The sequence below is a fragment of the Strongylocentrotus purpuratus genome, unplaced genomic scaffold (assembly GCF_000002235.5).
Source record: "Strongylocentrotus purpuratus isolate Spur 01 unplaced genomic scaffold, Spur_5.0 spur5_scaffold_2, whole genome shotgun sequence".
Taxonomy (NCBI): domain Eukaryota; kingdom Metazoa; phylum Echinodermata; class Echinoidea; order Camarodonta; family Strongylocentrotidae; genus Strongylocentrotus; species Strongylocentrotus purpuratus.
The window spans coordinates 19,514,703-19,540,992 of NW_022145605.1; the positions used below are offsets into that span (position 1 = coordinate 19,514,703).

The following is a 26,290-nucleotide window of genomic DNA, read 5'->3' on the forward strand; positions in this document are numbered from 1 at the left end:
AACATGAAACAGTTCTATAAAATGTACATATATTCTCCTTTAACTTTTTACATCATTAACATCTAAAATTATTTAGAATAACAGGATTTCCATTACATGAGATTATAGGATTTCATATACAAATATTTCTTTCTGGAGATTAATTTCAAACTAGACTCTTTGTTGACCCTCCCTATCAAATAGTTTTAAAAATAAATATTTATATTATCATATACATGTACATGTACAATATAACTGCACTAAAGAGGAAAGAAAGAAGTTGGGGTATGGCATATTGAACATTAGGTTTCATTCAAACAATGCAACCATTTATAGTCTTATTAACCTTTAATGAATCTCCATGATTTAAAAAATGGGAAACAAATCACTGTAACTGTTGGCTCACAATACATCAGATATATTGAGCTATAAATGTAATACTGAATATCTTAGAAAATATAAAATGAGGAAAGAAAGGACACCATCACAATATGTGTAACATACAGACATTTGCATCGATATAAAGTCCTTTTAAAGGTCCTACACATGTAGGAAAACAGGATAAAAAAAGAATTGATTCCAGATTGAAATCAATGTTGGAGTTGACATAATATAACTTTAATAGCACTTTTGATAGTACCTAAGTTTAAAGGTAAAGACCAGTTTTGGAAATGCTCCCTTCTCAAAAAATGAAATGGAAGATCTTTTTACCGATCATGTGAAAGAATATATTTTGACTAATACGTGATGATTCAAATTTAGCTGGGAAACTGCCTACTAATTGATATATTTGGTAAATTATCATATCTATCCGGGCTGAATAGATATCGCGTAGTATTTCTGTGTACAGTGCTTGTAACTTTAACAAGACTGGGCCAAATTTCTTATCATTTTGAAGATTCCAGAACCTTGCAGTACAAACCAATACTATATGCTAGATGATCAACCTTTTCTGGTCAATTCCACAACGTTTCTTTCACAATGCAATCGCATGACCAGAACTGGTCTGTACCTTTAAGAATGAATGTGATGATTTGAGAATGCAGTATCAGCTGTATTACAATGCTTGAAAGACCATCACCATCAGGCCCTCTTTCACAAAACTTTTTATCAGCAACACATGTCACATTTCTATAATTGCTTTTCCCAAGGCCAATCAAATGCAATGGTTTCAGTAGCTTATAACAATTATTGTGACTTGTTACTGATAATAACTTTTATGAAACAGGGCCGTGAGATACCACAGGAAAGTGTGGATATATACTCTGTATATTCCGTGAGGGCCAAACTTGCACTTCACAATGAGTTTAGAATGTATAATTTTGAAGAAAAAAAAATTAGGGGAGGGGGAAGAAGATATATTAGGCAATACGATGGGCAAGTAATGCTTTACACAATCAAAACGTGGCTCATAGTCTTAAAAAATCATACAAATATTTGCTAAAGATATGGAATGAAAGAGACTCAAGGTTATACTGGACGAAAGCCAAGATAATGCAACATGTATCTTTTGGGACTACTTCAGCCCCCCTCCCCCTCCCCCCAAACATAATAATAATGAAAAGGCTATTACGTTATCCAAGTGAGGACCCTGGCAGTGTAAAGTACACTCAAATATTGTCTAAAGCCATCGATGAACATCATCCCTTCATTTCATAGTCTTCCACGATATATCATGATCAATTGCAAGAGCAAAAACAAAAGAAGCATAACACTGGCAGGATTTGACCGAGTAAGAACAAGGTAATTAAGGTAACATTGATTTGAGTCTCAAGATGGCTTCTTAAAGAACCAACAAAAAAAAGAGATGAATTACACAATTGTATGCCAGCATAGTTCATATCCTTCATAGCACTTGACTTCCCTCAACAGTTCATAGTCTCTGTTGACCCTTTCTTTAGAGTCTCTCCCACCTCCTGGACAAGCGGACGATTGGCACACAGGGTGTGGTCTTCGAGCACTTCTCTGTTGCATGAAGCCATTGGTTCCTGCTCCATCAAGGGTCAGACTACCTGGTAGACCGTTCACATGGCACCCAAAGAGAGCACGTCGAAGCACATGTCACAGGTCCTGACCGGACGGGTGAGATCGTACTTGACGATGGGAACCATCTTGGAAGAACACTTACTGCATAGGATCCTACCGCAGTGACGACTGCAAGATAGAACAGAGAATAGACAGAGAATTACAACAGTTTCCAGTTCTTATTGTAACTGATTCATGGGCAAAGAAAGATAAGAGCATAATTTAATCATCCTGACACATGTACCAGTACAGGGTCTCCCATATGCAAGTGTGGGAGGTGCTTCTCAAAGTATGCGTTTCCCAGCATTTGTCATTAATTGTTTCTTTTTTTATTGATATCTCGTTTGTTTGGAGTCAGGAAGTCATCAACTTGTAGCATTTTGCACAGAGTTCACATCCTTCTCTCTCTCCAAACAGATAATTTTTTTCAATGACATCGATCTTGTTTTGTTGTTCTCGAAAAAAGAACATGTCGCAGGGATACTAGTTGGTTTCATCTAATGAGCCTGAAAAGAGACTGTGGCATGTTGGAGCCCCATGTGTGCTGTAAGATATGAAGCCAGAAGAAATAAATGAGATGGGGAGGTGTCAGGGTCTGAAATCAGGGCCCCGTCTTACAAAGAGTTGATATCAATTGCAACTTATTTGAGATTGATATCAATCTCAACTACGTACATAAGAGATAGGAGACTGCAAACTTGCTATTGATTGGAGGACTTGCAATTGATTTGGATCAATCGCAACTCTTTGTAAGACGGGGCCCAGGCTATGGTCTGCAAAAGGGCTTCCCTGATGAAGACATAATTGAACCTTGAACTTTGAACTTACCAGTGGTGTTTCCTAGTCTTAATGCTGAATTTGACCTGGCAATCTTGACAGAGCTCGCTCTCTGACCAGGCTGGTTCCTTTGATAACATATCTGCAATCACAAATAGAAAGCAAATAATGCAATCAAGCTAGTTTCTTTGCAAACATTTTGATTAGGATCAGTCAGCAAGCTTCTTTCTTCTTAACTTAACTTAACTTGACTTAACTTTAAGTTAACTTAACCCTAATAAGGCCGGGGGGGGGGGGGGGGGGGCATAATGCCCCCCCTGTCAAATTTTTGCCGAGTTTTTTTCCCTCATGTCTCCCGCACATTTTGATACCAAATTTGTTGTGGGCAGACCTATGGTTCGGGTGTTAGGTGACAAAATATCATCACATGTCAATAAAAATATGTAATTCTCACAAATGTGCATGTGTAAGTATATTGCAGTTATATGATCTTTATCAAAATCAATATCATGAGTGATTTATTTCATGTTATGCAGTCATACATTCATGATTGATAATATTAAAAAAAGTTGTTTTTTTCCCTACACCAAAAATAGGTTCTTTTTTTTTCCTCAACACCAAAAAAAAGGATTCAGGAACAAAAAATGGCACCTAACAACATTCCCCGCCTTTTGACTAAGAAAATTTGGGAAAAATTGGTGAAAAAAATATAAAAATTGGGAAACCGATTTAAATCAGGTATCTATCAGGCCTGTGTGCTACAAAAAAAAGAAGATATATTATTGTTTTCATCATGAAATCTGGCAATGACCCTACCTAAAAGCCTGAAGAGCAGTTGCCTGGTGGCCACCTGGGCATTGAAGATGGACACGCCCTGCTTGTTCATGATCCCCAGGCTGGCCCCGGCCCGCACGATGGCCCTACAGATGGCCCCGTTGCCCTTCTGGTAGGCCAGCAGCAGCACCGTGTTACCCTCGGCGTCCTGCTTGTCCAGCGGGTACTGGGGCATGCACTCGCGGAACAGGTCAAAGATGGCCGCCGCGTTGTCCCGCCCGTACTGCCCCAGCAGGTGCATGGGTGTCTGGCCCCTGTGGAGAGATGGAAGTTATATGTTATTTCTTGAGCAGCTCTGGTAAGCATACAAATCTAAGCCTACTGACAGAAATTCAACTGAATTGTATTGTATCAGTAATATCTTATTTTATTTGGTTGCTTTTAAGCTATTGAACATGTTGAATAATTATACTGAGTTAGACATTACTACCTGTGCGCTTAGAAAACGGCTGTATAGACCATTTCGTAGTTAGCACATGGGTCAAATGACCCCAAACATCCACAGATCTTTTACTCATGGAGAAGTCCCACTTTGTGTATTTTAGAATAATCAATGCCAAAGTCATGTATGTGCTTCATGAAAAGCTGTATAGACCATTTCGTAGTTAGCACATGGGTCAAATGACCCCAAACATCCACAGATCTTTTACTCATGGAGAAGTCCCACTTTGTGTATTTTAGAATAATCAATGCCAAAGTCATGTATGTGCTTCATGAAAAGCTTTTGTTTGCCCTCTTGTATCATAAGAATGTACCGTAGGTGCATACATGAATAATGACCACATATCATGAGCACGTATTCCTGTCGGTGGGTTTTACAATTTTATCAGCAATGACCTTTATCTGCCCATGCGCAGATAGTATTTACGAAAAGGCTTATTAAGCGCCCTATAGATGTAATCATTATATTAATTATTAAATGAATATTATAGTATTAATGACTGCTTTGAGGCAATAGCCCAATTGTAACCTTCCCGAGAGCGTATAAAAACAACTATTTCTTGAATATTAAAGCAGTCATTAATACTTTTATATGCAAAAAAAAAAAAAAAAAAAAAAAAACTTTTGTCGAAGATGGGATTCGAACTCTTGCGTACCATAGGTGATGTAACGAAAACCGCCGCCTTAAACCGCTCGGCTATCGCGCTCTGTTACCAAACATAGCAGTTTTTTCTTATATATACATTAAAATGGATTGAAAACGGCTTCGCGTGGTGAAAGCTTCGCGGCTGCTCCATTAAACAGGCCCTTCTTTTACTTTTGCAATGCATATTGGCACGAATTTAGATCAAGATCTATCTGCAGATGTTGTTTTTTTGTTTTTGGAAGTTTATTTTCGTCTTAATGTCAACAATGCAAGATAAAATTGTCGGTAAGATCGATCGAGATTCAATTGTATTGAAATTACCGACCAATTCTTCGCACATGTACGGTATCCTTGATCGCTCAGACCATTTTTTAACATGTAAACCTATGGGGTAACCATGGAGACTGACCTATTTTCCCAATAACCATGGTTATTGGGATTTTGAACTGTTTTTTAAACATGGTTACCGGGAATTTTCGGGAACAGTTAAAGTTTATGAATGCAATTTCGACCAATCAGATTGCTGGATTACTTAAGTGAGGTATATAATAAGTTATATAAATGTAATTATTATTATTATTAAATGAATATTAAAGTTATTCACATAACTATCAACCAATTATACAATTTCAGTCATTGAGTGATATTTCAGCATACAAGCTTGACAAGAGCTCAATTTTATCATTAACAGAAAATCTGAAGGAGAAGGATTACAAAAAAAAATCTAGTATTTTCTGAATTATTTATGTGAGTGATGCTCCTGTTAACTCACCTTGTGTTAAATGCCTCGGCATCGATGCTTGATTCAGTAAGGAGTACCCGAGCACTATTCAGGTTTCCATATTGCACTGCTATGTGAAGAGCTGTATAAATACAATAACAAGAACAAAGGGTTGTCAATTGGAGGACAATTGCTCCACATCTTATATTAGCAGAGCTGCAAACCTTGTGCAACAAAAAAAAAGGAACCATGATGGCACAAAAAAAAGGAATTCATTAGAACGAAACTTACAACCACAAGCGACACACTTCTAATGCAGAAATGTCCATTCCTCATGCTATTATTTCAATATTAGGACCTTCATGTATAGTTAATTAACAAGTAGTTATTTTTTTTATTTTTTTATTTGTTGGGATTATCTGCGTTTGAGAATATTTACGCTTACATCTTTTTTCTTCTTTCTTTTTCCGTTACGTTTGTAAAGGATTAATGAAAAATATTGGCTTTTATGTTTTCTTTCAACTTCCCCAACACAGAGAAAAGCATAATGCATGTTATCTTCTTAAACATCATGGCCCAAATTCACAAAGAAGGTTTGTCAACAAACCTCCTTTGTGAATTCGGGCCCTTGGGTCTGAAAAGGGAAACTCCCTCTATCTATTTATATCTATGTATGTTTATTATTATTTCCATTGCCACAACGACTTCTTTCATCTCCTAAATACATGTGCAAAATGCTTAGAGACACTGTAGACATACATGTATCAGGCACTATGTAAACCCAGTATAGTATTATCATTCTTTCAAATACTAACCACTGTTGTTATTGTCATCTTTGGCATCCACGTTGATGCCATTCTCGATGAGGATACTGCAGATGGTAGAATGGTCTTTAGTTGCAGCCATGTGCAGACCGTTCTGCTTGTGATTGTTGAGGGCCATCACACTTGCACCTGCTAATAGCTACCAAAGGAATATCAGACAATAAGAAATTAAGAGGGGGAAAAAAAAGGATGGGTAAAAACGTCAAAATCTTTAAAAAAATAAAATCAAAGCAATATCTCCAGAAGGGTTCTAGGAAAATTATCCGCTTGGACAATCGAACCCCCCCCCCCCTATTCTGCTTTTATTAAAACTAACTTCTTATCAGGGTAGACTTCCCCTTGAACAGGGGGGGGGGGGGGGGGGGTAATTGTCCTAGTGGCTTCTTTTCCAGGGGTAGTTGTCCTCGGGATGATTTTCCGGGGGCTTTTTATCCTTGGGGGTTGCGTTTTCCAGATGGTCATTTTCTGGGCGGTGATTGTCCAGGGGGTAATTTTCCTGGGGGTGATTTTCCAGGGGGTAATTGTCCGGGGAGGGGGTGATTGTCCAGGGAGTCACGTTTTCCAGATGGTAATTTTCTGGGCGGTGATTGTCCAGGGGTAATTTTTCGGGGGGGGGGGGGGGGTGATTGTCTAGGGGGGTACATTTTACAGATGGTAATTTTATGGGCGGTGATTGTCTAGGGGGTAATTGTCCTGATACGCTCCAGAAGCTATGTGGAAGGGTGAACTTTGCCTTCTCCTAATATGGTATGATACAAGTCATGATTATTTTTACAGGATTGAAAACATTTGAAAGTCAAGAACACGATACTCAGACAAACTCATGAGAAATGGTTATTTAATGAAATGAGACCAATTCCACTAGAAAATGTTAACCTACATAACAGTCACGACATAAGGTAGTTGACTTCTTTGTCGCCATGGTTGAGAACAAAATTCTTCATATTATTTTTTTAATTTTGTGTTTTCTAATTCTCAACATTCCCACTATTTGTTGACTTACCAGGTTCCTGACGATGATCTCCGAACCTGCCTGGACTGCTAAGTGAAGTGGGGTGAGTTGAGACGAGTCTTGAATGCGAGAAGTGACGTTGGCCCGCACGCTGATCAGGAACAACACGCTTTCGATGTCCGACTTCTCAACGGCAACATGGAGGAAGTTTCTGCCTTTGTTGTCCAGCTGTTAGGGGACAAAAGTCCATGCAGTTTTTGTAAAGAGATTTTAAAAGCCCATGATTACTCTCATTACTTTCAAAAAGGTCCACACACCTATCTATGAAGAGTAAAACAAACTCTGCAAGAAAATCTGATGTTCTATAGCTGTTCTCTTTCTTCTGTCATATTTCTGGTTAATGGCACAGTCAAGATGAATTAGAAATAAATATGTCAATCCTTTCAATTTCGACTCATGAGCATTTAAGAGCCTATCATAAAACTTAAACGTTCATAGACTGTTGATAAATTGATATGCATCACACCTGTTCGGCTGCTCGCGGTTCTCTGTCGAGTATTGCCTGGGCGGCTTTGTTGTTCTTGAAGGTAAGGGCAGCAGCGAAAGGTGTCAGACCACCCTTGTCTCGTAACGTCAGATCCAGGACTGGATGGGACATGATGAGACTGATGATGGTCGGATGTTGGTTGCTGATGGCGATGTGAAGAGGCGTTCGACCCTCGGCATCCTGGGTATGATCAAGAAAAAGTAAGGCTGAACATCAGTTTGGGGCTCAACATGACCTTCACATCACGGTCACAATACATGTTCAGGAAAATCATTGCTTGGTACAAAGCAGCATTTTTAGAAAGGGGACCTTGTCCGTCAAAAACCTCATCAGGTCCCTCCCCATTAGGTCTAAAAAGAAAAAGATTTTGTAATGCCCTTTAGGTGCCAGAACCTGGGTCGGTCGGTCAGATCCCCCACCCCCTCAAAACAGCGACCGTCGCCAAAAAAACTCACATCTGGGAACATCACCCAAATCTCGACTGGATTCTAGCTGGTGCAGTGCATGGTATATACATACATGTGCACGAGGCAGGGTCTACTTGTTTATGCTGGCAGGATTTTGAAACTAGGGCAAAAGAAGAGTGAGAATTTGGGAATAATTTGATTATTTGATGCATTTATACCACATTTAAAAAAAAAAAATACATATTTTTAAAATTCATTTAAAAAAAAAAAAAAATTAAAAAGCAGACCGTAGATCTTAAGATTTTTGGGTCGGTCGCAAAGGGCAATAAAACATCTTTTTTTTTTACGCCTTAGGTCCTGGTTAAGTACGACCGTTCACATTATACTCACCTTAGCGTTGATATCAGCCTGATGTTCAATAAGGCACTGGACCACTTGTTCCAGGCCCCATTCACAGGCATGGTGAAGGGGACCCTGACCGTCAAACGCCTCATCTGGACCCTCCCCATTAGGTCCAGGCCTTCTGCTACTGTTCACATCGCACATGCTGTTTCAAAAAGAAGAGACCCAAAGAAATTACTTTTAGGATTCATGAAAACATGCACTTCAGCTAAAATATATTCACTAAATAATACTTCAAGTTGGTCGGCATTTCAATAAAAACTGTAAAACTGTAATTAATATCAGGTGGAAATAAACCAACAAAAACAAGCCAGAAAAGACCAAATAAGTAACCAACATGTACATTAATAATAATGATAATAATAAAAACGTTACTTGTAAAGCGCTTACCACCGAAGTCTCTAAGCGCTAAAAAATGTACGCCCAATGTGGGGCTCGGACCCACGACCCTGGGATTAAGAGTCCTATGCTCTACCGACTGAGCTAACCGGACATTTAGACAAATATTCTGCAACAGCCTGTATCTGTATCGAAAGGCCACCTGTCTTTGAAGACAACATTTTTGTCCAAAAGATGAGTATTTCTAATTGAAACTTCCTACACAGGAATCTGTCTCTAAAGAACAAAAAACACACTTTTCTTGTCCCCCTTGAGGGATTTTTCTTTACAGGTTTCACAGCATCAGTTTGCAACCTACCTCCTAATAAGAAAACATGCGACTGTCTGGTTGTTATCATCAATGGCTCTATGGAGTAATGTCTGTTGCATGCCTCCTTCACCGGTACCCCAAGCCGTTGTATCACAACCATGCCGCACCTAGATGAAAGGTATTAAAGAACACAGGCTGAATAAGGCTTTTAAAGATAAAGTAGATCTCATCTATCCTTTAGCATTTCTCAGCACTCATTGAGGTCCTCACTGATAGCTCTATCGAGTAATGTTTGCTGATAATGTAATTAACATACACGCTACACGTTTAAAGCCTTACTGAACCCTCCCCCCCCCCCTGTAAATACAGGTTTAATCAAACAATGAGTAATATATTTCAGTTTGTTGTTTGTTATAAATTTCTATTCTCCTTACTCTTCAAATAAAAATGGTGCAAAGCCCTGAGTGCTTAGCATCACAGACTAAAAACAATTCAAAATTTACAAAGTGAGTCAATTTCATGTAATGCACTTAAAGCCGTAATGTGTTCCTGGAACAAAATACAATCACTGGGTTATAATTGACAAGGATATGTACAAGGTTGCATCACAGATTTACACCCATCAAAATGTTAAAAACTGCAAGTAATATGCCTTCGCATTTTGCACATGTAATTAGGAGATGAAAGTCGTCGTTGTGGCAATGGAAATTATAATAAAAATTAAAAAATTAAAAAAAAATATAGATAGAGGGAGTTTCTCTTTTAAGACCCAAGATATTTCTTACAGGCATTATATCTATGGAACTTGGACATTTAGGAGGATCCATCACAATTATTCAATTTAGAAATGATTAGATGAAGGCAGGCAGAACCACTCACCAGCGTTGAGGCAATGTCTTCCTGCCCACTCTCCAGGGCTACCCATAGGGGTGGGTTCCCATTCTCGTCGGGGGTGTTCATGTTTGCCCCTCTCACGCACAGGGCATCCACCACCACCGGTAGATGCCTCTTGATCGCCAACTGAAGGGGGTTCTCTCCATCTTTAGTTCTATTAGGGTAGAGGTCAAAGGTTTGATCTTTGATTTGACTTGATTTAATTTACCAATATAAAAACATATAAATAACAATAAACATGAAAACATGAGAAAAAAACATTGGATGGATCGCCCTGCTCAGCTGTGTCAGTGCAGCACAGCTGTTCTACCGAGGGGTCCATTTTACAATACAAAAATAAATGAGAGAAAATGATATATCGCAAATTAAAATTCTTAACATATTGGTATAATATAAATACAACATCGTTTACACAGTATCATGCCCCCACCCACCCTATTATTGATCAATATTAAAATTCTTCTATTTTAGAGGGAAGTAGTTTTCAATGTATGTTTATTGAATAACGTTATGAATTCATTGTAATTTTGGGATGGTTTTAAAGTTGAAGGTAATAATAATAATAATAATAATAATACATGAGATTTATATAGGTTGATAGGGTGTGTTACTGACTTGAAATAATGGGTTAGGGGTGGGTTCCAAATGGACTGTGCACAATAGTTCCTTGTTTCACGAGCCCTTTCTCTCATTACTAGTCTTCCCTTTCCACGCAAGTTTAATTCTTTTGTATTCCTGCTTAAAATCTGTTCACACTCTGACTCAAATGGTGTTTCTAAAACAAATTGATGAATACGTATTTGTTTAAAAAAAACATGCATTATGAGGTCCTCAGGTACATGTCATTTCGATCTCATTATAACTGAGATGGCACAATGGCTCAGTGGTAGAGCAGGGTACCGTAACTGGTACCTCGAACAGGACTTAAAGCCATCAGTCCCCTGGCTGCACATTTATTAGCAGTGGAGTAAAACAAACTAACAAAAAAATAAGCATTTTGATTTGGTGGTCGTTTCAACAAATCCTCATGGTTTTTTATGGCCACCCAATTCCAATAATGCTCTATCTTGTGTTGTTATCTGATGTATCGCTTTATTGTTTAATCATTTTACCTTATTTTGTTCTCTTGATGGATTTATACTGTTATATGATTGTATTTGGTTATGAATACTTTATTGGAATTGAATAAAACTGAATTGAATTGAATTGATAATCTTTGAGTTAAATTTATTTCATGATGGTACAACATTATTTTCATTCAGAAACAGTTGAATTGATCTTTATTTCATTCATCATAAAAACATCATAACAAACATATCAAATATAAAACATAGTGTACAAGTCAAAGAGAAACATTTAGAATAGAATACAACATCAAAAATGTATATGAATGTGGAGACAGCAAGGAAAGCCAAAGGCTTTATTGGTGCTGCCACCAAAACAGTAATACAGTATTATATTGTTGTTTAAAAAGGTGATTAAATTTTTTATTTTTTTTTAATTTAAAAAAAAATGTCCAACAACACTCACTTGATGTTGATATCAGCCTGGTGCTCCAGGAGAAAGAGAGCACTGGACGTATCCTGCTTCTGAATGGCAAGGTGGAGCAGGGTCAGGCCATCTCCCGTTGTGTAGTTGATGTTGGCCCCGGCGTGGAGGAGCTGGGCCGCGAAGCTGTGCAGTCCGGTCCACAGGGCCAGGCCCAGGACGGTCTGGTCGTTGGAGTCGTGGAGGTTGAAGTCTGGGATGATCTGGATACCGTCTCTCGACTGAAGGGCTTGGGCTGTATATCAAAGTAATGAAAGAGATTATTTAATGAATGGTTTCAACCATTGCCTACTAGAACTGGGTGGTTCCTCTAGTGACTCTTGGTGAATGAGAAAAATTTGTAGTCAAAGGGCGTTTTGAGGTTCGGACTCCAAAATGAGTGTTTATGAAATTTGATGAGAAAGCTGAAATCACACTCAAAGACAAGTAGTTTCTAATGACTATATTTTTATTATAAGCTCCTCACGTACCCTTTTTAGGGGAATAATTGACATAATACAACATATCTGTGTCATTACTATTAACGAAATTTAAACAAATATGAAACCTTTCATCAATAGGAAAAAAATCAAACATTTTTCTGTAATCTGTAACAGGGGGGTGTTTCACAAAGATCCTAAGTCGAACTTAACTCTAAGTTGGACTTAAACATTATGGAGAGCCATTTGTAGCCTTAAAATAAAATATATTCAAATGCAAAAAACACAAGTATTTTAGACTTTTCATGAATTCGACATGAAGAAAATGAAATCTCCTTGATAATAGAAAATATGAATGATTGGAATCAACATTTTATGGCTTTTAAAATAACTTTTACAAAATATTGTCAAAGATAATTGTTTAGTCCAACTTAGAGATAAGTTCAACTTTAGATCTTTATGAAACACTCCCCAGAACTTACTTCTATGTTCCATGAAGACACCTACAACTTCAGCATGTCTGTTGGCCACTGCCATGTGAAGCGGTGTCTGTTTGCAGGCCACTAGGAGACCACTATCTCCATCCTGCACTCCTACTACTCCTCCCCTTCCTCCTCCTCCAAAACTTCCACCATCACCACCACCACCAAAGGAACCATTGTCCCCGAAAGGGTTGGAGCTCCCCGCTGAGGAGGAGGTGGTGATTTCCGAAGGGGTGGAGCCAAACCCCATGGAGCCGAACTGGGAGGCGAGGTCAACACCGGTATCTCGGGTCTGGGTGTTGGGGTTGGCACCCTTCTGGAGGAGGAGACCGGACAGCTGGGCCAGGCCGAAGCTGGCAGCGGCGTGGAGTGGTGTCTCTCCCTGTCGAGGGGGAGGAGCAATGAGTCATAGCATTTAATACAGAGATTAACTGTTTTGTGATACATTAGGCCTTGCACAACTCTTCCATACCCACCAACCCCCCCCAAAAAAAAAAATAATAATAAAAATAAAAAATAACAATAATAATAATTTTGTTAACAATTTTCCTTGAATGTCAAAACATTCACGATAAGACAAAAGAGATCAAATTTGAATGGCCTTTTGTGCGATTAAATACCAATTTTAATCCCCTTCCTAGAGACATTAGAGAAAATAACCTCTCCTTTTTTCAGTACTACAGAGAAAGATCCTAGCTAATATAACCAATTGAGGATTATGGCAATAAATGGATTAGAATATCTCAAATATATCATTACAAACAATCAAGAAATGAAGAATAAATAGAACATAAAAAAACATCTGCAAGCTTTCCAACTGGAACTACAACTTGCTTGATTATCTGATAGTTGTTAATTACATATAAAGTGATTTATTTGTTTTAATCAACAACAAAAAAATACTAGCAACACATTTCTTTTATTTGAATTGGGATAAGACTTTTTAGAGATGGCTTCAAATACAAGAAGAAAAAGACAAAGTTAACTTCCGTCTCATATCATATTTACCTTGAAATTGGCAAGATTTGGCGAAGCACCATGAGTAGCTAGGAAGAGTGCGCCCTGCTCGTTTCCTGCTCTGGCTGCTCTGTGCATCAGAGTATCACCTGCAGCCATAAAGAACATATCATTTAGCAATAAATGTCTGAGTTTTTTTGTACACTGGGGGGTGTTTCATGAATCTGTGCACAAAGGTACGAATGACTTTACAAATGATTTGAATATGAAGAGCCAAATGAGATGCCCAAAGTTTTTCCTGACATTTCAACAAAGTGTGACTGTATTTCCCATAATCTTCATATTCAAGTCATGCCTAAGTTTACGCACAGCTTTATGAAACACCACCTGTTTTCTTTCCAGAAGACATCAAAATACACATGGCTAGATAAAATCGATAGAAGGATAAACTCACTTCCTTTTCTGTCTATATTTAAGAATAGTATTATATACAAGTATCAATGTTTTGTACAGTTCTGTCTGAATAATTCCACCACTTGAATAGATCTAACTACCTACTTAACAAATTGCATTCTTACTGGCAATACCTCTACAGATACTAAAAGTGAAGTATATATATATATATATATATATATATATGAAGTGCATGTAGCTCTAGCAAAGTATTCACATTTGAAATTCAAGAAATTGGATTTAATTTTCCACAACCATAGTAAAGTAAACTCTTTTACAAAGATATTACAATGTACTTATAAAATGAGATTAAAACTAAAGAGTACTGTTTGTAGGTAAAGCTCCGAGTATTGAGTATCCCTTCCCCCACTTGCAAAAGAAACATAATGGAAAGGAAAACACAAAGTATTAATAGAGAGCAACATTCAACAGAAGAAAAATGGGTTTTTGAATTCAGCATTTTTTCCTTGGAATATAAATAACATATACTGGAGAAAATATAATCCTGAGCTTATCGAAATTCCCGCAATGTGTATCACCAAAGTTGATGACCTGACCTTACTGCTGGGTCAAAGGTCAGAGGTCATACCTGTCTGTGGGTTGATGGCATCAGGACTGCACCCTCTCCTAATGAGCTTGGCAGCGAGACTGTCTTCGTTGTAACTGGTGCTAGTGGCAGTGTTATCCAGGGCCCACCACAGGGCGGAATCTCCATCGTTATTCAGCAGGTCAAAGTTGATCCTAGAAAGAAAAGGGGAAAAAAGGGACTTTAGTGAGGGTATGTACAGTTCTAAAGTATATGTCTTATATCACAATTAAATAATGAAAATACAGTATTTCAATTTCGTCCTGAACATCATTTTAAAACATGCACTGTAATCATATCTATCTTGTCTTAAACAATACCCTAGTTTGTGCATGTGAATCTCAATTGATTTTATCCCCATTCAGTCTGATTTAATGACATCATTCAATGTTCATACACTTTATTATTAAATACACAAGATTTCATACAACTACTAAGAAAATGTATAAACTTTTTTTTTTCTTACTTGGGTGGGTATCAATCTTACATGATTTTAAAAATATGTTGCACATGCAATCCTGGCTAAAAAAATAAAATAAAGTCATAGATCGATAGTTTGGATGGAAGGATGACATATGGCTGATTGTAAATGAAAGCAAATATTAATCCAAGGAACCAACATAAATACTTACAATTTGTGGACTAAGAGTTGATCAAATACAGCTGTATTTCCACTTCCTATTGCAATGTGAATGGGGGTACTGAAAAAAAAAATCCAAATAGATAAATTTACTTGGTGTAATCAATGTCAATATCATTTCATAAAATTACTGCTTACTCTATCTCTACTGTCTTATTTGTTGAATATCACTGGTTTAGTCATTAGTAATTGTATTCATCAATATAAATATCATCTGTTTGAAAAAAAGCATGTATACACGATATGAAGACATTCTCATTACCATGCTCGTCAATATTATGATTGAGCATTCCAACATTAACTTCCTACAACATTACTTTAACAACCAAAGCACAATCGTGCATCACCATCATCATCATCATCACCGCCACCATCATCACCATCATCACCACCACCATCATCACCATCATCATCATCATCATCACCACCATCATCACCATCATCATCATCATCATCACCACCATCATCACCATCATCATCATCATCACCGCCACCATCATCACCATCATCATTATCATCACCACCATCAATTTCATCATCATCATCTTCAATCATCACCATCATCATTATCACCATCATCATCATCACACTATCATCATCATCATCTTCAACCATCAACATCACCACCATCAACATCATCACCATCACCACCATCAACATCACCACAATTAACATCACCATCATTATCATCATTATCATCACAATCATCGCAATAATCGCCATCATCTTTATCCTCCTCCTCCTCCTCCTCTAACCTACTTACTTTCCCTTACTATCCTGAGCATTCGGGTTGGCCCCGCCCTGCAGTATCTGCTCCGCTACCCTGACCATGCCCTCCAACTGGGCATCGTCGGTCACAATGGGGTTGAAACCAGCCACCATGTGAAGGGGCGTCTCCCTGTCCCCCTGGGTAGCAGCGTTGACATTGGCACTGGACTTGATCAGGAAGTTGGCAGAGAATTCATCCACTACACCAAGTAAGAGACAGACAATAAAACATTTCACTATGAATCCAAGGGTTCAGTGACACAAAGATGCAACTCCATATTTTGCCAAAATGAGTAATTGATATCAAAATGTTCACAAAAATGTGGGCTTTCCAGGAAACACAAGGTCTTAACTCCACCCAACACCCCATTGAAGTCAATGGCTAGTGAAAGTAGACTTAACCCCTTGTGCTCAGTGACACATAAACCATTTTTTTCTCAAAATGGCCAAAATGGAGTTACGTCTTTGTGTCACTGACCCCTCGAATCATTGTTTGTGAAAACAGGTGCTATGATAAGTCTTATCATAAGGTATTGGGATGTCATTTCGTTTTTTAGATTGATACATTATTACTCTTGCTCTCTCTTCATCTTGTTTATTTTGTTCCTGTTTCTTTTCATGTTTCATGTTGTAAACATAGTACAACTTTTCAAAATGTGAGGTAACTAAAGAGATGATTGGAACTCAAAATAAAAGAATCGCAACAAATGCAGACCTACTGAAGCTTTTCTTCTTGCACTCATCAGAATAAATCGCAAGAATTAACAGAAAATTAAGATTTCCAGGAAGCTGGAACATATATACCTCAAAACTTTTATTTGTGATAAAATATTCAACATACAAATACAAAATTTGATACATTAGAGATAGCGAAATCTCCAAATCTGGGGCATTAAGAGAATCACGATCTTCTTTTCATCTCTCCTCACATTCTTCTAACCCTAAGACATTAAACATTACAAGAAACTTTCTCAAAACCTTCATGAACTGACCTCTCTTGATGGCTTTGTGCAGCAGACAATGACCCTGTCGATCAGCTCTGTCCACGTCCACTCTGTGCTTGACCAGTTCACTGGCGATACTCTCTTGCTTCGAGGACAGAGCCAAGTCCAGCGGGAGGTCGCCCCTGTCGTCCACCTCGTTCAGTTTCCCTGGCAACTGCATTTATAATAGTGAACAGAATAGAGGTGTCACAGTGGAGTGCTTTAATCACTTGACTAGAAATGCAAAGGTCTTATGAATTTGAGCAAGATATTTTATCTAAATTGCTCCTCTTCACCCAGGTGTTAGATGGGTACCAAGTAGATGCGAACGCTGTTGTGGTTAAATTAGAATGAGCACACCCATAAATAGGCGACTTAAAGTTAATTTCAACTTAGGATCTTTGTGAAACACCCCCAGTTCTATTCTATGACTCCTCGGCGCAAAAACCCCGAGAGTCTTACCTGGGCATCATACTCCATGAGGAAGAGAAAGACGATGTCTTCTCTCCTATTCCTGACGGCAGTATGGAGAGGGAACGGTGCCTTGGTCTTGAACATCTTGTACAGGAGAGGGGCGGCCATGTTGCCAAAGTCCTCGCTCGTGAAATCATTCTGGAAAAGGTAACGATATAGAGTTATTACCTTCAGAAAGGCCTTAAAAACACATCTTTTTTGCAGTTTGCAGTTGTAAGACTGTTTTTCTTATTACCGGTATATGTATTTATGTAATTTTGATTTTTATTATTATAAGAAATAAGTAATAATAATAATAATAATGATAATAATAATAATAATTTACTCCATGTAATCACGATGTAAAGTAAAACAAGGCATGGTAAGATACACGTACAATGTTATCATCAAAGGGATTCATAAGGAATGTGATCAACATGAAAATATTTCACATGCTGAGCTTTGCGTTATCTCTACGTAATGAGAAAGGGTCCAATATAAAAGACCATTTAATTGTTGTTTCTGTGGGGTTTTTTAATGTCAAGGTTATGGTATGTACAATATGGTAAAATTAAAAAAAATACTAGGTTATGACAATAAAATTATAACCAATTTCATTACAAAACGTGTAAATATTTGAGGTCAAAAATAAAGTTGAGTTCTAGTCATGCGATTGCATTGTGAAAGAAACGTTGTGGAATCGATCAGAAAAGGTTAATCATCTAGCATATAAGTATTGGGGTGTGTACTGCAAGGTTCTGAAATCATCAAAATGATAGGAAATTTGGCGCCGTCTTGGTAAGTTACAAGCACTGTACACAGAAAGATGTATATGGGACTAGACGAACAAGTGGCATAAAAATCTGTCCCGATTTGTATGATGTTACATGCGATATTTAGAATATTAAGGCATTTGAAGAGCCATGCTTTTCAGGGAACATTTTTTTATCTGATGTTCTTCAACACTTGCAAAATACAAGGACGACGCTCACAAATTATTTTTCACCTCTTCCCAGACCTCAACCTTCTCTTTAATGACTATGAAACCAAAACTATCATCATCATCATCTCATCGGGCTTGCAATGAATAAAAGCCAACTTCTTCTTTCTTACCCAATGACTTGAGATGAGTTCTGAGCAGTAGCCCTTGAGCTGCATGGCACCGATCTCCTCTGCCACCTGGTAGTAGCGGATGCAGTTCCGTACGTTGACAGATGACATCAGTGTCTTCTCGCATCTACGAAGAAAGAAAAATTATTTGTTCTTTGTCTTGTTCTTTTTTGTGTGAGCATTAAGGGGTGGGGGGGGGGGAGGGGGGTGAGGGCAAAGAGAAAAACTGAAGTTTAATGGAGTAAGCAATACATCCATAGTAAAACCCTATGGCGTCAACATTTTTGTTTATACTGTTAGCTGTGTAAATATATCCTGTCTAACAACATGTATATATTAAAGGTAATACAAAGTTTTGGGAAATTTTGAAAATTGGTCGGATAGTGATTCTTAACAAATTTGATTTGTTTGGATGCCCCTGTGGGTGTATTATATGCATTAGGAAATTTAGCCCCTAAAGCATTTCTGCTTTTGAGAAAAATTGAATATAAAAATTTACCGGTGCTCCCGGTAAATTTTGATAAATTTCAATTTTAGCGCCTACGGCCGTACAATGGTAGCTGCGACCAAAATCTCAGAATATGTAGTTGTGCTATATAATTTCCAAACGGGAATAGCTAATCGGTCGATTTTAGTCAAGAAACATTGTTCTATAGCTTAATTAATATCTTGACCTTGAGAGGGAGCTATACAACATAAAGAGTTTATTATTTATAATTTCATATTTTTAGTCTCGATTTCAACCGCGACAACGACCACTGAATATTATAGGATCGCATATGCTTCCAATATGTTTATTTGAACCAAATTTATGACCCATACCAAAACTTTGTATTACCTTTAATGCAGATCATGATATTCAGAAACAAAAATCTTTGTGGCAACCCCCAACTCCCTGAGCATTCATTGCTTGATACACTCCTTCAATGTACTATCTTTCAAAAGCAGTTTCATTCTGTATCCCTCTTTCATTTGACCACCACATTGATTGATCGATTGATTTGAATTTATTCCATTTCATATATTAATTGTTTGCATAACTGTTAGCACATTGAGACTGTCAACAAGCATACTCATCAAGTACCAGTTGCAACTTACGTAGCTTTTTTGAGATCGATACAGTATAAATATGATATGCACAACAAAAATGTACACCAGCTGTTTACACTCGGCCAGAGCGACCTCTTCAAAATCAATGCATCCTGTTCACACCGTGTAATTCCGCAACAGAATACACGAGCTCGCGGGAAACTTGTCTCTTGTGTATACATATATGTGTGAAGTGCATGCAACCACAAACTTCCTTTAATGACATGAGCAATGGCATCCTGTCTATGTTTTCTTTTCAAACGCCCCCTGTAGTATATGGAAAGATGCTTGTGACTCCCATGTATTTACAAAGAGTCAAGTGCACAGATTTTCATATGCACCTCAAAGGGAGCGTAGCTTGGCAAATACTGGTTAACGCCATCTACGTCTTCTTTTGGACAACTGCACGTAAAGGAATGGACTTCAATAAAGGTAGTCAGCGACTTTATCTTTACATGGTCAGCATTCAAATTATTGAATTGAATTGAATTGAATTGAATTTCTTTATTGTCAAGCACAAAATAGATAGAAGGCATAAAAATCGTCTTACGGCTCACATTTGTATAAAATATAACAATACATTAACATATCATAGACAAATAACTACAAATAACATAACAATGTAATATAATTGAACCTCTCTGTTGAGAGCCAAGGGAATTATTTGATCATTTGTACTCCCCTGGCTCCCACCAGACAATACTAACTTAAATATATTCTAGAAAATGTACATGACATCAATTAATGTCACATTTAAATAGAAACATTGATTGTAATCAGCTCTTCAACCCACCTATCCTGTAAGGGCACCAGTTTGAACTTGCTAGCCGCTCGAAGGAGGTCCAGAACAAACGTGTCGTCTTGCCTCAGCGAGATAACGTCAGTGTAGACCCACTTCAGCAAGTCCATGCCCACCTCAAGCCCAATGTCTGTAATAGTGTTGAAATTATATACATTATGTTTTTCTCTTATTTCTATATAATTTTTTTAACTACGGTAGAGCTTTTACACATTTACCATCATCCTTTGACTTTTATGACCTAGCAGAGATGTTCTTTGATGTTATTGTTGTTGTTGTTGTTGTTAACCTTGCTCAATGAATGCTGAAATTCTCAGTAAATTGAATCTACCGGTAATACTACAAACTTTTCCATCTTTCTATATATTTGAAAGTGAACCTAACTCTAATTTTGAAACAAGAATATATTCAAGTATATGACTGTATCTATTCAAAATGGGGGAAGAAAAAACAAATCAGAGTTGTTCCCCTAGCTAATGATTTTCAGATGATGTACTGGTTACTTTAGAACTTTAACTCGGAAGCATACAAAACTTTGGGAAAACCTAAATAACATCTTGCTACATAAGTGACAAGTTTCAAGTACAATGCATCATAATTAAACGCAATAACAATTCACAATAATGTGTAAATTTATACAATAACGAAAAATATTGGTGGTTGAGAATCAGAAAGATTTGCTTCTATTCACAAGAAATAGTAAAGAAAGAAAGAAGTGTTATGTATTTGTATACCTGTAAAATCAATGCTCTGTACATCGGCCAAGTTGGGTACTCCCCAGTGGTCACTTCGGGCAGCAAGGACAAACTTGTGAGCTTTGACCTCTCGACCCGCCAACCTCACGACCAGATCACTGTTAAAAATATAGATGATGAATGAAATGAATTGAAATGAATCACCATTTATCGTCCCTTTCAGGAAATTCTTTTTTCACTAGTTTTACAGTCATTGTACATGTACATACTACAATAATAGCAAATGTACATCATCACAAATAAAATAATATTCTGAGTATTAGTAGGATGGAACATTTTAAGGACGTTATAGAATATACCCATACCTGCCAACCTGAGACAAGAGAAATTAGGAGTAAATTTTTCTGGATGGACTACGAGGTCGCGAACCACCGAAGGATTGGGGTAGTAGCCCGTAGATTGGGGGGGGGGGGGGGGGGGGGGGGGGGGGGGGGGGGGTACACAGGACTTTAGGGTCTATTTTTTTTTCCCATGTCGCTGTGTATATCTTCTATGAGCGCAAGCGCGGATGTCGGCGTGATCTGGTTATCAGTGCTGTGTTATGCTTTAGTCTTATACATACATACATACATATTGGTATTTATTGAGCGCCTTTATACAAACATAATAGTTATATACTCTCCAAGTGCATTACACTCTAAAAAAAAAAAAAAAAAAAAAAAAAAAAATAAATTAAATTTAAAAAAATCGGAGTTTTGAGGCATGCACTCGGAATTCGGAGTTGGTATGAAAAATGCGGAGGAACTCCGCCTAAATCGGGGTGGTTGGCAGGTATGTATACCCATACTAAGTGCAATAATACTTTAATAAATCCATGGAAAACGTATGCATATATGGACCTCAAGTGATGTACTTTTACACAAATATAAACTTTGAGATGTTAGGGCAATTTGAAATCATTACTAATCTAAATACTGCAAGACAAAAACTAACAGCATGAGTTAATAAAATAAAATAAAGAAACATTTGGATAAGAATCTAAATATGCATGTATATCAAATTGTTAGCAAAAGCGTGCTATTTGCCGACAGTGTAACAAAATACAACACAACGGAAATGCACTTTTATCAGCTTGTGCTTAAAGTAGTCACTGGAAGAAAATTCACAACAACTGATAATTATGGACAGATTATGGATGGAAAGATTTTCTCTGGAAAAACATGAATAACCTGCTGAAAATCATATAGATATCATGGAAAGTAAAATGCAATTTTTTGGCTAGCAGTGTCTTGCGTGTGACTTCACAAGTCTTGATGCTCTACGGAGGACTGCTGAAGGCAGAAAATCTGGATCTCAAAATTAACATTTTTGAGAGATGAATACTACATGTACGGGCCCCAAACATATTGTGAAGAGGGAAGTTGTTATATTTGATCAGTAAGGCTTCCCCTTTGCAATGATATGAATTTGGTTCAATTCATAACACTTTTGTTTCTTTGGGTGACTACTTTAAGGCAGCTGCAGAAGAAATAAAATGAATAAATAATGCTACCTGTACAGCTCCTTGTCAAACAAGTCAGCAACGGTTGCCAGGAGCCTTGACACAAAATTGCCCTCTTCTCCTTTGCCTCCGCCACTGTTTGCTGCCGTGGCAACATTGTACTTCTGCTCTACTTCAGCGAGGCGATTCTGCAGTTTAACGTACTCCTGTCGCAGCAGGTCCAAATGACGCTGCAGCTTCTCCGCTTCTGCAAGAATGTTCAATAACATGATTAGAGTTCTAAATTGACTGTTTGAAGAGTAATTCCAAGTATGCAGATTATAACGTAACACAGTGACTGTCTAGTAACGTTTGAATTAAAGATGGGACCATTCACAATGAAGGCAAGACACACCTAGTACACAGCAACATGTGACTATTAATTCACAATCGACAGCGAGAACAAAAACGGGAGTCTATTCAAATGCTGCTAAAAATATTCCATGAATTATTCCATGTATTGCAAATAGAAAGAAACACAAGGAAAATATACACCATCAGCAGATATTCAACACAGTCCCCAGTATCATTGCAATTTGCAATTGTCCTACCACAGACTAACATCATCTCTTTCTGAGTGCTTTTAAAAGTGTGAACTATGTTCCAAAACAATTTTTCTATCAAAAAATGGCACAGTTTGGTCCCGAACAACTGTGGGGAGAGAGAGGAACACTTAGATTAAGCCAATTTAGCGATGTTTTTATACAGGCTTTAATCCCACATGGAGATTGTAATTACGAATGCACTAATGGGTGACAGGTGGGATTATCACATCACAATGGGGATTATCCTCTCTGAGGGGAACATAGGGGAGACAAAGGGGAGATAAAGGGGAGGGGGAGAGGGTGATATGGAGGGAAAATTTGATAGGATGAGTCGCAACAAAAATAGAGGTTCATTGATTTGGTACAGAAAAATAAGTTGAAGACAAATTATATGAGTTACACAAATTCATCGCATATTTTCTTGATAAAACTGCATTTCCATACATCTCCATACACAGCAGGGGGTCAAAACAAGTTGCAAATTACTGTAATTTACTGAATTGTTACTGAATATACATGTTCCAAATTTAGTCATTAGTGAAGTAATTAGAAACTGAATTGAAATGGATTATGTAACCTTATTCATTGTGTAGATTAGAATTAGAACATTCTTATAATATCATGCATATTTTTGTTTTGATGTAAAATAATAGTGAAAATAAGGGGTTGGCAGGAAAAAAGAAAATGGAGGGGGGGGGGGGGGAGGGTGGGGGAGATGGGTGGGGGAGACAGGCATCTAAGAATCAATTTTATGCGCCCTAATAGAAGGCAACGGGACAGAGAAGAGAGGGAATGATGAGCGCAATTTGCTCAAGATGACTTCAATACATTGTAACAACAGGGGATAATTAGCCAATGATGTCACACTGCCAATAAATGTTTTGTTTAGATAGGGGGGGGGGGGGGGGTGAACATGTGTCACAAGTATAATGGATCCTACAACAGAAAATCGGTAATTCTAATTGTATCAATTTATATATTTGTCACACCTGGAAATGATTAATGAGAACTCAGGAAGGGTTATGAATCATCCAGCGACACCAACATGACCTAAATTTCACGATTCACCAGTGACTAACAAAACAATTGTAGGGCAGCAATATTTCAACAGGAACTTTTCACAGCCATTTTAACGCAGTGAGGCTAGGTTATCAGGGTTTTTTTTCTTCAGGAAATTGGGGATTATGAAATTCATACTTTTTTCCTATAAAACATTTTGTTGTTGTTGTTGTTCTATGTGTTTTTGTTTTTGTTGGGGGGGGGGGGGTGTCTCGTTTTTAAATGAGTTTGATTTCAAAATGGCAGAAAGATTGTAAAATATTGATCTTAGAATAATACTAGATTTTACAATTCAATCCGTTTCAAAGTAAATAAGTTCATCCTACACTTTACAGACAGAGAGTATGTGCTGAGCAAAACATAAAATGAGAGGTCTAAAAAAAAGAAGAAGATAGAAATGAGATTGAGATATTAAAGTTCAAGCGCCACAGTGCATCGATGGCGGGCTGCTATAAACACACCGTTTTATATTTCTATTTTGTTCTCTCGGCGATACCATGGTCATGTTGCTTCCTACTAGCTGAATCAGCGATTTCAGTAAATTTTGCACCATATCAAATATTTTTAGTTTTCATGTTCATTTTTCAGGTAGGTAGTAATATTTTGTACAATAAATAGAAAATTTGGTTTGTTGATTTTGTTCATGTTTAAACCCCTTTGGGGAATATTTTTTACCTCAACATCCCAACTCTTGAGTGAAATAAAAAATGCAAATTGTATTTGTATTCATGTTTTTAAGAACTCAAGAGCATGCATACAGCGAATTGCGTACCTAGGTGATATGATAATATGAAACATGATATTGATATTACCCATAAATCTGAATGAAGAGAGATGTAAACAAAACCTCAAATGTGTTCATAATCACCCATTCCCAGACCCGACAAACCGTGCAAACTACCTTTGTTCGCTAGCTGGACTCTCCTAGCTACATGTATATACTCATTCAAAGCACTTTTGTAATCAGTCAAGAATTTAACCAAAAATGTGAAAATTTGATACCAGAGTGAAAATGATATGCTAACATTCTGTGTTCCTGATGATAATGAGCTAAACCCAGACGTTATTTGTGTGTCCAGAGAGTTTGTGTATCTATAATCTAGTTTATCTGGACAGTTGATTTAAAAGAGCAATTAGATCTAGTTGAAGAAATTTACAAAATTTTACACATAGATCTAGATCTAGAATATTTCAATTTTCATAAATCTTCAGACTTATAATATTATAAAGGACAAATATTCATGACATTGATAGTGCTATTGGTGAATATTTTCCATTTAATTAAAAGGCCAAAGAGAAGTCTTTATATTTGTTAATATATTGTTTCGACATCCAACCTCCCACTCATATCAGCTAACGATTTACAACAATACGTCAGGTACTCAGGAGGTGTAACATTTATAGTTTTGCCATTATTTATCCAAACACGTACATTTTATTTCAAATCACAAAGAATATTCAAGTCCACAGTGGCACAAAAATCACACCAATATTGCAATTAATAGTCCGAATGACTTCACTTTAGTCTTCACTTAGCCAGTCTAATTTATAGGGTCGGCTCCTCTCTTCAGATTCAGAGGCTAACGAACGAAAGAGACAGAAATTTTCGGTCTAGTCTTCACTGTACATTTTAGTTCAACTCAATCCAAGCCTGATGTTTCCGACTGTCTCAATTCAATTCAATTCGGCGTTTATTCAATTCCATAATAAAACATTTCACATTTCTCATTCATTCGATCATTGATTCATACACATGCAGATCGACACCGAGACAGGGCCGGTATCGGGAGCTCTCAATTCGTTCATAATTTAGGATGCAGGATCATGAGAATGTGCCCTAATTTACGTCTGAATTACACTACTGTCACTGAATAAACAACATGTTTCAAAAGGCATATCAACCTCTCAATTCAACCAGCGGTATAAAACGTAGATCTATATAAAACATTCACAACAATATGAACAGACACACAATAAAACAAGAAACACGCCCTTACCCTCCGCCATGATCAGTCATACACACGATAATGAACACGGGTACCGGAAGTGATTGGTCACTGCATGAC

General features: G+C 37.4%; 1 protein-coding gene and 1 non-coding gene across 2 annotated transcripts; both read right to left on the reverse strand.

Moving 5' to 3' along the window:
* Window positions 1-886: 886 nt before the first annotated feature.
* On the reverse strand, window positions 887-26,269 carry LOC592196 (rabankyrin-5). The gene is made up of 23 exons (XM_030991914.1): window positions 26,222-26,269; window positions 22,633-22,828; window positions 21,120-21,238; window positions 20,380-20,515; window positions 18,501-18,624; window positions 17,397-17,546; window positions 16,944-17,109; window positions 15,947-16,151; window positions 15,176-15,244; window positions 14,547-14,698; window positions 13,556-13,653; window positions 12,548-12,929; window positions 11,629-11,881; window positions 10,084-10,252; window positions 9,253-9,371; window positions 8,544-8,700; window positions 7,726-7,926; window positions 7,251-7,427; window positions 6,239-6,386; window positions 5,475-5,565; window positions 3,598-3,869; window positions 2,833-2,923; window positions 887-2,133 (listed from the first exon to the last, which is right to left on the reverse strand). Exons 1-23 carry the CDS (start codon window positions 26,229-26,231, stop codon window positions 2,004-2,006), a joined length of 3,615 nt encoding a protein of 1,204 aa, XP_030847774.1. The 5' UTR covers window positions 26,232-26,269; the 3' UTR covers window positions 887-2,003.
* On the reverse strand, window positions 8,976-9,048 carry TRNAK-CUU. The gene has a single exon. It is a non-coding gene; the product is annotated as a tRNA-Lys (tRNA).
* Window positions 26,270-26,290: the final 21 nt, after the last annotated feature.